This window comes from Neovison vison, chromosome 3 (assembly GCF_020171115.1).
Source record: "Neovison vison isolate M4711 chromosome 3, ASM_NN_V1, whole genome shotgun sequence".
NCBI classification, from domain to species: Eukaryota; Metazoa; Chordata; class Mammalia; order Carnivora; family Mustelidae; genus Neogale; species Neogale vison.
In genome coordinates, this window is record NC_058093.1 from 159,893,609 (window position 1) to 159,907,040 (window position 13,432).

Here is a 13,432-nt window from a genome sequence, read left to right on the forward strand (position 1 = left end):
ACTCTGTGTGCTGCTCACAGTTCTTTTGGATTAATCCAACATTTAGTAAGCTGGGATGTATCAGCTGTATGCAGTTGGCTCCCTTTCAGCGTGAAAATCAGTTTGGGTGTGTTGTTCTTTACCATAAACATTTTCCATGAGATCATTCGTGAAGCTGGTGAGCTGACTCTGGGGGAACAGTGTGGCTCCTGCATGGTCAAGGTAGACAGTTCCTGAAAGAAAACACAGAATAAAGCTGTGGTTATTTTTCAGACGTGTTCCACTCATTTCACCTAGATCCCGGACCATGTGAGCTTGAGCCGGAGGGACCCCCCAGGCTACTGACTTCTCCCAGCATCTTGACAGGAGCTCCTTAATCTGAGTGGAGGCATGAGCAATGGAAGGTTGCACTTTCCCTATCGAATGACCTTTAGAGCCCCGAGCAAGCGTTCCTGATTAGCCAGCTCTTTTGTGACCCTGGAACAACATCCCACACAGAGGAGGAGCCCAATAGACATTTGTGATTCATGACGGTAAAGCAATTTCACATTATGACTCACTTCCTCCCTGGAATTTCCTTGCCGCTTCCCTGGCAGCCAAGCCCTGATCCTGCTTTCCCACAGTGAACTCTACATCCTTCAACCCTAGAATAGCTCTGAGAGCTTCGGACAATACTAGGATCATAAATGATCTTTCTAGCCTCTCTCATAACAGAGACAAACAAATTTAGATGAGCGTGAGATACCGATTTCCCATCAGACAGTGGAAACCAGAAAGTTGGGTAATTCACCATGTGGACAAGGTGCTGGAAAACAGGCCCTCTGGTTCATGGCCAGTAGGAGGCTACACTGATACAACTTCAGGGACAGCAATCTAGCCTTATCAGTCATGGTTTAAAAGGCAAACCCACGGGGCAACTGGATGGGACAGTTGATTAAGCATCTGACTCTTGGTGTCGGCTCAGGTCATGAGCTCAGGGTCCTGGGATGGAGCCCCACATGGGGCTCCAAACTCAGTAGGGAGTCTGCTTAAGATTCTCTCTCCCTCTCCCACTGCTCCTTCCCCATGTTCTCTCTCACTCTATCTATCTCAAATAAATAAATAAATCTTTAAAAAATAAAATAAAATACAGGACACCTGGATGGCTCAGTGGGTTAGGCCCCTGCCTTTAGCTCGGGTCATGATCTCAGGGTCCTGGGATGGAGCCCTGCATTGGGCTCTCTGCCCAGCACGGAGCCTGCTTCCCTTCCTCTCTCTGCCTGCCTCTCTGCCTACTTGTGATCTCTCCCTCTGTCAAATAAATAAATCTTAAAAAAAATTTTTTTTAATAAATTAAATAAATAAAATGCAAACCCTCTTTGACCTCATCCCTCTTCTGGGAATTCATCTTATAAATACCCATGGTTTGTGAAATGGTCTGCACATGAGGACATTTAGTGCAACAGCATTGTCTGCAATAGCAGGAGATTGGAAATGACATAAATATCCTTGAACATGTGTTTAAAACAAAGAATTCTTGCACCTCCATCTAGTACTTTATAAGTACTGACATAGAGCAAACTCTGAGATATACTTTCCAGAACATACAATGTAAATAGATTCATTCCTTCTTTCATTCACTTAAATGTTTCTCGTTGTTGTTGTTTGCAGAATGGATTTTTTTAAAATATTTTATTTATTTATTTGACAGAGAGAGAGGATCACAAGCAGGCAGAGAAGCAGGCAGAGAGAGGGGAGAAGCAGGCTCCCCGCCAAGCAGAGAGCCCGATGCGGGCTCAACCCCAGGACCCTGAGATCATGACCCGAGCTGAAGGCAGAGGCCCAACCCACTGGGCCACCCAGGCACCCCTGCAGAATGGATTTTTTTGGTTCTTTATAATAGCTTTATTGAGGTATAATTCCCATACCATAAAATTCACCCCTTTAGTCCTACTTTTAGCAGATTCACAAAATTGTGTGGCCATCACCACTATCTAATTTTACAACGTTTCCATCCATCCCAAAAAGAGAACCCATACCCATTACCAGTCACTTCCCAATCCATCCAACCCCAGCCCTTGGCAATCACTAATCAATCTACTTTCTATCTGTACAGATTTTCTGATTCTGGGCATTTCATATAAATGGAATCATATACTATGAGTTCTTTTAGTGTCTGATTTCTTTCACTTAGTGTAATACTGTGACATTTTCATGTCATTCCTTTTTATGACTGAATAGTAGGAGGCACCATATTTTACTTATTCATTCACCCAATAATAAACATGTGGGTTGTTCCCATTTTTTGTCTATTCTTAGTGATGCTGCCATGACTATTTACATGCAAGTTTTTGTGAAGACATCTGTCTTCTCCCATTTAGCTAGTTATCTTTCTTGGTGGTGTCCATTGAAGCATAAAAGTTTTTAGTTTTTTAAGAAAGATTTTATATATTTATTTGACAGAGAGAGGCACAGCAAGGGAGAGAACACAAGTAGGGGGAGTGGGAGAGGGAGAAGCAGGCTTCCCACTGAGCAGGGAGCCTGAAGGAGGGCTCGATCCCAGGATCTTGAGATGATGACTTGAGTTGAAGGCAGATGCTTAATGACTGAGCCAGCCAAGTGCCCCTAAAAGTTATTAATTTTGATGAAATCCAATTTGTCTATTCCTGTTGTTACTACTGCTTGTAATTTTAGTGTCATAAGAAACCACTGCCTAATCCAAGGTCCTGATAATTATTGTGTATGGTTTCTTCTAGAAGTTTTATATTTTTAGGCTCTTATATTTAGGACTTTCATTCATTTTCAGTTAATTTTTGAGTACAGTGTGAGGTAGGGGTCCAGTTTCATTCTTTTGCGTGTGGATACCAGCTGCCCCAACACTATTAGTTGAAGAGACTGTTCTTTCCTCTATTGAATAGTCTTGGCCTTCTGTTAAAAAACAGTTGACAGGGGCACCTGGGTGGGTCAGTGGGTTAAGCCTCTGCATTTGGCTCAGGCCATGATCCCAGGGTCCTGGGATGGAGCCCTGCATCGGGCTCTCTGCTCAGCAGGGAGCCTGCTTCCCCCTCCTGCCCTGCCTGCCTCTCTGCCTACTTGTAATCTCTGTCTCTCTCTCTCTCTGTCAAATACATTAAAAAAAAAAAAGCAGTTGATCATAGACATATGGGCTTATCTCTGGACTCACAGTTGTATTCCACTGTTCTTTGCATCTGTGCTCATACCAAAACCATGCGGTCTTGATTGCTGTAACTTAATATAAATTTTACACATTTTACTTTTATGGGAAATGTGGGTCTTTTAACTTTGTTCTTTCCCAAGTTTGCTTTGGCTATTCTTCCATTTCTGTATGAAATTTAGGATCAATTTGTCAATTGCTGCAAAAAGGTACCTGGGAATGATATGCAATCTATAGGTCAGTTTAAGACTTTTGCCATCTTAGCAATATTTAGTCTTCAAATTCATGAATACAGGGTGTCTTTCCGATGATTTAGGTCTTCCTTTATGTCTTTCAATGTTATTTTGTAATTTTCAGTGTTTAAGTGTTGTATTTCTTTGATAAATTTATTCCTATGTATTTTATTCTTTCTGATGCTTTCCTTTATTCCATTTTCTTGCTAGTGTATGGAAATCAGCTTGCTGTTTGTATATTGCGCTTATATCTTGTAACCTTGCTGAACTTGTTTTTTAGTTCTAATGGTTTTTCATGTGGATTCTTTAGGATTTTCTATATCCAAGATTGTATTATCCACCAATAGAGACGGTTCACTTCTTCCTTTCCAATTTGGGCAACTTTTATTTCGTTTTTTTACCCACTTGTCCTGGTTAGAACCACTAGTACAATGCTGAGTAGAAGTGGTGAACCAGATGTCCTTGTCTTATTCCTGATTGTAGTGGTAAAGCTATCAGTCTTTCACCAGTATGCTGTTAGCTGTGGATTTTTTTTTTTAGATAGCCTTTATCAGGTCAATTAAGTTTCCTTTTATTTTCTAGTTTCTTGTATTTTTACATTCGAGAAATGTTTATTGAGTACTAACGGTGTGCCTGGCACTGTTCTAAGTAGTGGAGACATAACAGTAGACCAAAGAGAAGCTAGCATAAGAATGACAGAGAAAGACCATGAACAAATAAATGTAAATTATGTCAGATAACAGATGTTATAGCTCAATTGTGTAATAAAAAAAACTGTACACACTTATATAAATACAAACAACAACTCAAAAGGCACACAGGACATAAGGGGCAGGAGCTAATTCAGAGCTGACCAGAGCTGTGCCTGAAAAGAAGGGGGTTCCCTGGCCATTCTTTTTTTTTTTTAAAAAGACTTTATTTATTTTTTTGACAGAGAGAGAGAGAGATCACAAGTAGGCAGAGAGAGAGGGGAAGCAGGCTCCCCGCTGAGCAGAGAGCCCAATGCAGGGCTCGATCCCAGGACCCTGAGATCATGACCTGAGCAGAAGGCAGAGGCTCAACACAGTGAGCCACCCAGGCACCCCTCCCCGGCCATTCTTTACCATCCCTTGGCACCTTTTGAGTGCTGTGTAAATGCACTACCTAGTCCAAAAATTTAGCTTTAGAAAATGTTCTTGTTAACTGAAGATTCAGAAATACAAATTCCCTACTCCAAAAGAAAGGCTTTTGTACCCCTGGGCATCAGGGAGAGCTTATGTGAAGACACTGCATGTGTGAAACCTGAGGGGCCCCGAGGAGCACCGCAGGCCTTGGCCATGGTCTTCTGCAAGACCAGGAAGCTTTTGGGAGAAGCCTGCTTTGGCCTTTGGTCCAGTGAGTAGTTTTGCAAAACCGGGCAGCTGTGTTAGATTAGCTAGAGGTCTGATCTTGGCAGAAGTCAGCTAGCATCGTGGTTAACAGGGAGAAATCCAAGTCAGCCAACTTGATTGAATCCTTCTCTACCACCAGCCATTCTGGATCCCTGTTCCTTTATCTGCAGGTGGGATGGGGGTTAAAAGAGTTGGTATACAGAGCCCAGTTTAGTGCTTGGCACACAGTAACTCTTCATGAGATTTGGCTATTAACAGAAGAAGCAGGCAAATGACCCCCAAACCCACTGGCATTGAGTCTTCAAGAAGGAAATTCCAGCGTCTCTTCCAGTTCTCAGCCCCACACAGGGTGAGTGGCCATCCACTAGCACCCTGCAACTTCAAAAACTATCTGAACCGGGGCACCTGGGTGGCTCAGTGGATTAAAGCCTCTGCCTTCTGCTCCAGTCATGATCTCAGGGTCCTGGGATCAAGCCCCGAATCGGGCTCTCTGCTCATCAGGGAACCTGCTTCCTCCTCTCTCTCTCTCTGCCTGCCTTTCTGCCTACTTGTGATCTCTATCTGTCAAATAAATAAATAAAATCTTAAAAAAAAAAAAAAAGAACCATCTGAACCACATCTGAAAATTCGATAGCCTCCCTTCACCAAGACAAGGGAATTCCCATCCAACTGGTTGGGCAAAACATTTCAGCACTTAAAGATTAAGCATGTAATTATCTAGAGCTACTCCCAAACCAGATAAATTCTCAAACCTACACAAAAACTATAAGGGGAAGGAAAAGGGGAAAAGGAAGAGGAGGTGAAAGTTATTGTTTGTTTTTCCCTGCCCCATGAGAGGAAAAAAAAAAAAAAAGTGGATATGTTCCAAGACTCCCAGCTGTGGAAGGGATGGATTTAATCCATAAAAAAATCTACTTGAACTATTAATGTAGAGGAAATGCTGGGAACTTGCACTAAATAGACAGACAGACAGACAGACAGCATACAGTACAGTAGATGTTAAAGGGGCTCTGAAGGCCGGCCTCGGATCCTGGCTATCACATTTAGATTTTACATTTAAGGGAAAAGGTGCTGTTCTCTGAGGGACACAAGTGAAAAAAAAAGCAGGGGCCCAGAACATCTCTCTACTTTCCCAGCATAGTGTTGAGGGGAGAGGTCAGCCAGTGAGGGGTGTGAGGGACCAGAGCTGGATTAGGGGATTAAGCAGGTGTGGTGCAGAAATAATTATGGACTGCACGTTAACAGCCTCGGAGATTTCCTTCAAAAGAATGGGGAGCCTCCTTCCCTCCCTCCACACCTGTTCATTGTACCAGTCTATTTCTCGGATGGAAATTTCCATAATAAAAACTGTCAGGGGGGGTGCCTGGGTGGCTCAGTGGGTTAAGCCTCTGCCTTCTGCTCCAGTCATGATCTCAGGGTCCTGGGGGTTGATCCCTGCATCAGGCTCTCTGCTTGGCAGGGAGCCTGCTTCCCCCTCTGCCTCTCTGCCTACTTGTTAATTTCTGTCTGTCAGGTAGATAAATAAAATCTTAAAAAAAAAAAAAAAAACCTGTCAGGGACAGCAGGCCGAAGCATAGGGGTGAGATGCTGTCTCCCCTGGGTGAATGTGGCACTGGGAAGAATGGGGAGGTAGTTGAGAGGCTGCCAGAAGTTTCCCTCTCTCCCTCCTGAGAGTCCATACTGAAATACAAAGAGGAGACACACAGAGGGGAGGCCACAGCCCTGAAAGCCCCAAAAGGGACAAAGCAGTCACTATCCCAAACATAAGAGTGAACATCAGCTGCAGGTAACTGTATGAACTGTGACATCACTGTTGCTCTTCTCCCACAAGCTGGGGAGCAGTCACTGGTTGTTCATCAGGGCAGAGAACGTACACCTCAAATTCCTGGTGCCTGGTGCCACTTCCATTCACCCCTGCTCGACAGGCTGGTGGTTCTAAGGCTCCAGGAAGACCGCCACACGAGGTCCCTGGCAACAGAGTGAGTCCCCACCAGTGTGGGAGCCCTCTCGCTCTGCTGGGCAAGGCCAGAGGCCAGATGGAGCTCCATTTCAGATTTATGTCTTTATTTTTAAAATTTTTATTTATTTGACACACAGAGAGAGAGAACAAGAGGGGGAGCGGCAGACTGAGGGAGAAGCAGGGTCCCCGCAGGGAGCCGGATGTGGGGCTCAATCCCAGGACCCTGAGATCGTGATCGAGACTAAGGTCGACGCTTGCCGACTGAGCCACCCAAGCGCCCCGCCATTTAAAATTTAACCAGCCTTGCGGAAATCAAAGGGACGGCGTGACCCCGGTCCTGGTGTCCAGTTCACAGGCTTGTCCTCTACTTAAAGCGCACACTGCACGGTTTGCTAATGCGAGTCCCCCAGCGAGCTAGAGTTCAGAGATATTGTTCTGACTGCACGAGTGAGAAAAATGAGACTTCGAAAATAAAAGATGCTGTGAACTTAGTCTCCAGAAGCTGTAGCCTCTCGATCCCAAACCCGCCCCCCTCCCCCAAGTCGCGGTCCCAACGCGGCGCACTGATCACTCACTCACTGCACCTGTCCGCAGGCGAACACCTGAACGCCAGTCAGGGGCGCCGGACATTCGTGCATTTTGCAAGCCCGGCTCCAGCCGGACCTTTAGAGCCGGAGGTCTCGTGGCACCCACGGGGAAAAGGAATCACTAAGCCTGGCCCACGGAGGGCGAGGACAGGTGAGTAAGGCGCAGGCTGGTCCTGCACCACGGCAAAGTCTAAGGAGCTCGAGTAGCAAGAAATACTGGGCTGCAGGTGGGACCTCAGGGAGCTGGGTCCACGAAGGGGACGCGTGCACACGTCCCGCCAGGTCTTTCGATCCAAAATGTATCCCAGACAGGGCGAGGTGCTCCCACCTAGAGCCAAAGCTCCTTCCCGTCAGTCCCAGAACAGCAGCGCTCCCAGCCCCACACAGGTGCCCCGCCGGCCTCACCTGCCAGGCGGCCGAATTCGCGCTCGCGCAGCTCCCGCAGGCCGCGCGGGCCATAACCATAGGCGAGCGGCCGCTTGCTCGACTCCCGGAACCGCGCGAAAGCCAGCAGCTCGGCACCCCGGGGCGCTGCCCCGCCGGCCATGACCCAGGGCGGCCCGCCTCGCCGTCCTGGTCGCCGCGCCGGGGGAAATGCCGAAGCCGGCGCGCGGCGACTCCGCCCCCAGTCGCGCCCCGCCCGCACCTTCTGGGCCTTCGAGGGCACCTGGTCCGCGGCCCAGGGCGGCGCCCCGCCCGGCAGCCCCGCTTGCCCGCGCGCTGACTCACGGAGTTTCACTTCTTTGCGGCCCTTTTCCTGGGGGCGGGGCGAGGACGTCCCCGTCTTCCCAGCTTCCCAGCGGAGCCCACGGAGATGCCGCCGAAGACCCGTGGAGCACGAAGCTCTCGCTTATCTAGGGTCCCACGAAGAGCCTGGTGGCAGAGGTAACGCACCGCCTTTTCCTGCGAGGCGTCCTGACCCCCGGCAATCCTCCCGGGCCGACTCTCCCGGTCCCCGGCCCCGCACGACACCCGGGAACCCCACTCTCTGCGGCGGGACCCTCGCGGGCGTGGCGCTGGCCGGGAGACTTGTTGCTGCTCCCCACTGGGGTGTGTGCTCGGCGAGTCTGAAAATGCGGCAGAGCGAAGCGTGGAAGAGGAAAAAGGCCTGGGATCCCTGAGGTTGCTTAACGGTCTACGTGGCTGGGGACCGTCGAAACAGTAGTTCGCGTGCGACTCCTGCGCCTTGGCCCTGAGCGGTGGGTGCGGGAGGAAGAGCGACTCTGGCCACCAATGCCTCAGTACCGAGCGGCTGACCAAGCCTGGGGGTCGGAAGTGCGGACCGGGTGCGGGAGTGAGTGGAGCCCAGGTACAAGGAGGGAGAACTAGGTGTGATCCTAAGGTCGGGCCTGCTTGCGAGGATGGAGTCAAAGATGATCGGAGGTTCCCCATTTGGGGCTACAGTTCTAGGAACCAGTTCCCTGGGCGTCCCCACGCTTACATGGTCTCTGCCTGCAGGCGGGTCAGGCTCATCCTCCTCACTGCCAGATCTCTGGGTCCTTACTGGACAAGCATTCATACTCGTTCTGGAAGGAATGAGTGTATGCATGAATCGATGCCCGAATTTGCTCACTGACATCACTGACCACCTCCATCCTCTTCTGCGTACCTTCTGCCTACACTAGGAGCAATGGTGACATATTGACCCCTCTCCACTGTGCTCTCTCCTGAAATGTGACTTCTGGCAACATTAACTAGAGCAGCTATGCCCTGGGCACATGTTCACCGTTACCTGTACTCATTATTCCACAGTTAAATAAGCAGATCTATGGGGTGGCTCTTACAGGTGGAGAAGCTAAGTCAGAGAGGTAGAGTAACTTGCTCAAGAGCACACAGCTAGAAGATGGACAAGTCAGCACCTGCAAAGTCCACTTCCAGGGCCCTGCCAGTTAAATGTGTCCAGCAGCCTCTCTGGTACAAGCCTCAGGGCCTCAGTTTCCCCGTGTCTAAGTTGGGAAAGTGCTGAGAGTTGGTCCTCCCAGGGACTGTCTGGTGTGTGTGTGCCACTCACCCCTCCTTTAATGTCTTTCTTCCAAGAGAGGATTTCCTCCAGGACAGGCTTTTCAGGCATTAATTTGCATGAATCACCTGGAAGACTATTAAAATGCAGATTCCAATTCTTTTAAGTTTGGGTTGGGGTTGGGGCCTGTGTATCTAATGAGGTTCTGTGTTTCTAATAAGTCTGGCTGATGGTGTTACTCAGGTCCAAGAACTACACCCTGAGGAGTGAGAGCCTTCCTTACTTCCTTAGGAATGTAAGGAGTATCTATCTACCTCTGGTAGAGGTGTTCTGGGGCCAAGTAACAAATCCCAGCTCCACCAGGGTGCTGCTTTCGGACAAGCTTGCCTAGTGAATCATCTGAATGGACCAACTCAGTGCAGAACTTTTTGTTGTTGTTAATTGTGGTAAAATATAAATAAAATTTACTAACTTAGCCATTCATTTAAAGATTTTATTTATCCATCTGAGAGAGAGAGAGAGACAGAGAGACAGAGAGAGCATAGGCAGGGGGAGAGGCAGAGGGAGAGGGAGAAGCAGACTCCTTGCCCAGCTGGGAGCTGGACATGGGGCTTGATTCCAGGACCTGGAGATCATGACCTGAGCAGAAGGCAGAGGCTTAACCATCTGAGACACCTAGGCGCCCCTGACTTAGCCATTTCTAAGTGTACAGTTCAATAGTGATTAGTATATTCACATTGTGTGCAATTTCCAGAACTCTTCCCCTCTTGCAAAACTGAAACTTCCCGTCTTGCAAAACTGAAACTGTTTCTATCCACAAAACAACTTCCCACCCCACCCAGCAACCACTACTCTCTTTTCTGTCTCTATAAATTTGACTGTATTCACAGAATCATACAGCATTAGTTTTTATTGTGACTGGCTTATTTCGCTTAGCATAATGTCCTCAAGATTCCTCCATGTTGTACATATGTCAGAATTTCCTCCCTTTTTAAGATGGAATATTCCATTGTATGTATACACATTATATGTATCGAACTTATCCACTGATGGACACTTGGATTACTTCCACCTCTTGGCTATTGTGACTAGTGCCGTTGTGAACATGGGTGTTCACAACAGATACCTCTTTTGAGATTCTGCTTTCAGTTCTTTTGGATGTATAACCAGGAGTGGGATTGCTGGATCATGTCGTGGTTCTACTTTTAATTTTCGAGGAATTGCCATACTGCTGCCCATTAGCAGCTGCACCATTTAACGTTCCAACAGAGCAAAAGGGTTCCAATTTCTCCTCATTCTCACCAACACTAATTTTGGTGTTTCGTCTTGTTTTTTTTTTATAGTGCTCATTCCACTAAGTGTGAAGTGACATCTCCCGGTGGTTTTGATGTGCACTTCCCTCATGATTAGTGACACTGAGCATCCTTTCCTGTGCTTTTTGGACATTTGTATGTGTTCTTTGGAGAAGGGTCTATTCAAGTCCTTTGCTGTTTTTTCAATTGGGTTGCTTTTTGGTTTTTTGTTTTTAATTGCTGAGTTGTAGGAGTTCTTTATATATTCTGAATATTAACCCTTATCGGGTAATAATTAGCAATATTTTCTCCCATTCTATATATGGCCTTTACACTTTAATTGTATTCTTTTATGTACAGTGAGAACTCTTGAGGATCATTAAAAATCACTGAATTACCTACCATTCAGTCAAGAAATAACTTCGGGGTGCCTGAGTGGCTCAGTCTGTTAAGCGTCTGCCTTTGATTCAGTTCATGATCCCAGGGTCCTGGCATCGAGCCCTGCTTTGGGGTCCCTGATCAGCGGAGAGCCTGCTTCTCTTTCTCTCCCTCTGCTGCTCCCCTTGCTTGTGCTGTCAAATAAGTAAATCTTTATAAATAGACACACACACACATATACACATATATATGTATGTATGTATATGTGTATGTGTATGTATGTGTGTGTGTATGTGTGTGTATATCTATCTATCTATGTGTATATATATATATATATATATATATATATATATATAATGCCATGTGGCCCGAGTGCCCTACCACTGCTTCAGGATGCAGGTGCAGAATTGCAGGGGAGAGGAAAGGGGTTAACTTCCAACTAGGGAGTTCAGGGAAGGCACCCTAAAGGAGCAAGCCTTTGACCTGGGCCATACCAATGAGCCTGTGAAAAGGGAGAGCAATGGGGGATGCCAGGAGGTTCAGCCTCTAATTGGTACCCTCAAGTTTATTTCTCCAAGATTCCCCAGGCCTCTCCTGCCAGAAAAACTGTCAGAAATCAGACTGCACATTCTTACCCTGCCTAAAGAGGAACCTCCTGCCTCCATCAGTGAAATGTCTTACTTGCATTCATCCCTCGGTGGGCTCCTGGGGCCTGTGCTGTGAGCCTGCCCCTGCCTTGTCTGACCCGGCTCAGCTGCTGACCCTGGGGCCTTGGAGGAGCCGGAGCCAGTCCATGCTGAGGTCCCAAGAAGCTAGCTTCTGCACCCAGTGTTTACAGCTACGGAGGAAAACAGCTCTTCAGCTCCCACTTAGAGCCCTCTCACACTGAAACTAAGAAAAATGTGTGCCTACAGCCAGATTGAGCAAACATAAGACAGCCCTGATTTTGTACTTAAAATCCCCCCACCCCTGTCCGCCCAGGTGAGGCTCTGTCCCTGGTCCTGCGCATGGAGCTTGGATGAGATCTCCCCCAAACCCCTGGCTCCCACGTTAATAGACTTCCATAGGGCCCCAGCCCCAGGCTCCTCTGGCAATGGACTCCCTTTGCAAAACTCTCCGAATTCTTCATCCCCTCACTCGGCAGAAGCTCAATGGGTATCTCTCAGAATCAAAGTCTGTAGTGACTGAAGAAGGCAAGGTTGGTTTGGGGGTAGATTTTGGAAGGCTGTAAGTCAGGCTAAGGAACTGGAATTTCATTCTGAAAATTTCTGAGCACAAAAGTGCTCCCAGGAGGCGACTTAGATAGATCTAATGCCCATGACCAGGCTGGAAGTGGTGCTGAGAACTGGGAGTAGGGAGACCAGCTACAGCCTCCTGCAACCTCCAGGCCCGAGTCACTGAAGAGGAAAGTGGGCGTTGGCAGGGGCACCAGCCAGTGTTCACTGGGGAGCTGCTCCCTGCGAGTAACCTGCTCAGTCCTGGGCAGCCAGCAGTCAGGGAGGCAGCCTGTGTGCCTGAGAGGCCCCCAGTGAAGATGGGCCCGCAGCTAGATCACCCCCTCTGCACTGCGCCGGGCTGGAGAACAGGGCTTCCCAAAAAGGTTGAGGCTGTAAGGGAGAAAGCCTCCCCAACCCGGGACTCCAGAAGTCCTGAAGAGAAGGTGGGAGAGGGAGGGCAGCATTCTGTGTGCAAATGCTGGAGCTACGAAAAGGCTCAGAAAATTACAGGAGCACAGCCTGTGCTTGTGCAGGGGTAAAGAGTGGGGACAGGGAGTGAGGGAAGGGAGGGGGCCAAACTCTGCAGCCAGGAGGGACAGGAAGATGCCAGGGAACCCCTACAGGAGTGTGCCTGTGTCAGAGGTATGCCTGACACCCCAGCAGCACTGAGAGGCATGCAGGGAGGCTGGCCAAAAGTCCTAGCGAGGAGGAACGAGGGCCCACATGGTACAGAGTGATGAATGCACCTGGGGACTGAGGGAGGACCGGCTCAGGTGGCCTGGCACTATTGGGAGTGAGTGCCTTCGTGGATGCAGGGAGGAGGGGGCTCAGGCATAGGTAGACAATACGGTTCAGAACACCTAAGTGGAGACTGGGGCTCGGGGCTCAGGAAGGACAGTGTCAGGGTTGGAGACACAACTCATGGGAGAAGCTTGTGGAAAGTTCACTCCCTAGGCTCTACAAGTGTTCAGGGAGAGGCAGAGCCCTGGGGAGAGCAACATGTAAGTGGTGGCTGCCTCCATGCCATTGACTGGTGACAAGGTACAGGCGGAAAGGCGGGAGGAGAGCCAGAGGACAACACCTTGGGGTACTAAGGCTGACAGGTGGTTAGGACAAGGGCCAATCAGATTAGTGAATGTGCTGCTACGTGGTGCGCTGACCTTAGTGAGACAGTTTGTTATTTTGGTAGGGATGGAATCTCCATTATAATGGTCAGCTTTTTTTTTTTTTTTAAGATTTTATTTATTTGATACACAGAGAGAGAACGAGCAGGGGGATGGGCAGAAGGAGAGGGAGAAGCAG

General features: G+C 48.3%; 1 protein-coding gene across 1 annotated transcript in view; it reads right to left on the reverse strand.

The window, feature by feature from the left end:
- Positions 1 to 8,878, reverse strand: part of MOCOS (molybdenum cofactor sulfurase) — a 56,045-nt gene extending 47,167 nt beyond the window's left edge. Inside the window, exons 1-4 of the mRNA XM_044244390.1 lie at positions 8,766 to 8,878; positions 8,178 to 8,350; positions 8,013 to 8,075; positions 123 to 212 (exon numbers count right to left, since the gene is read on the reverse strand). Of these exons, the coding sequence (XP_044100325.1) occupies positions 123 to 212; positions 8,013 to 8,075; positions 8,178 to 8,350; positions 8,766 to 8,878 (439 nt within the window). The remainder of the gene's footprint in view (positions 1 to 122; positions 213 to 8,012; positions 8,076 to 8,177; positions 8,351 to 8,765) is intronic.
- Between the last annotated feature and the right edge of the window lie 4,554 nt (positions 8,879 to 13,432).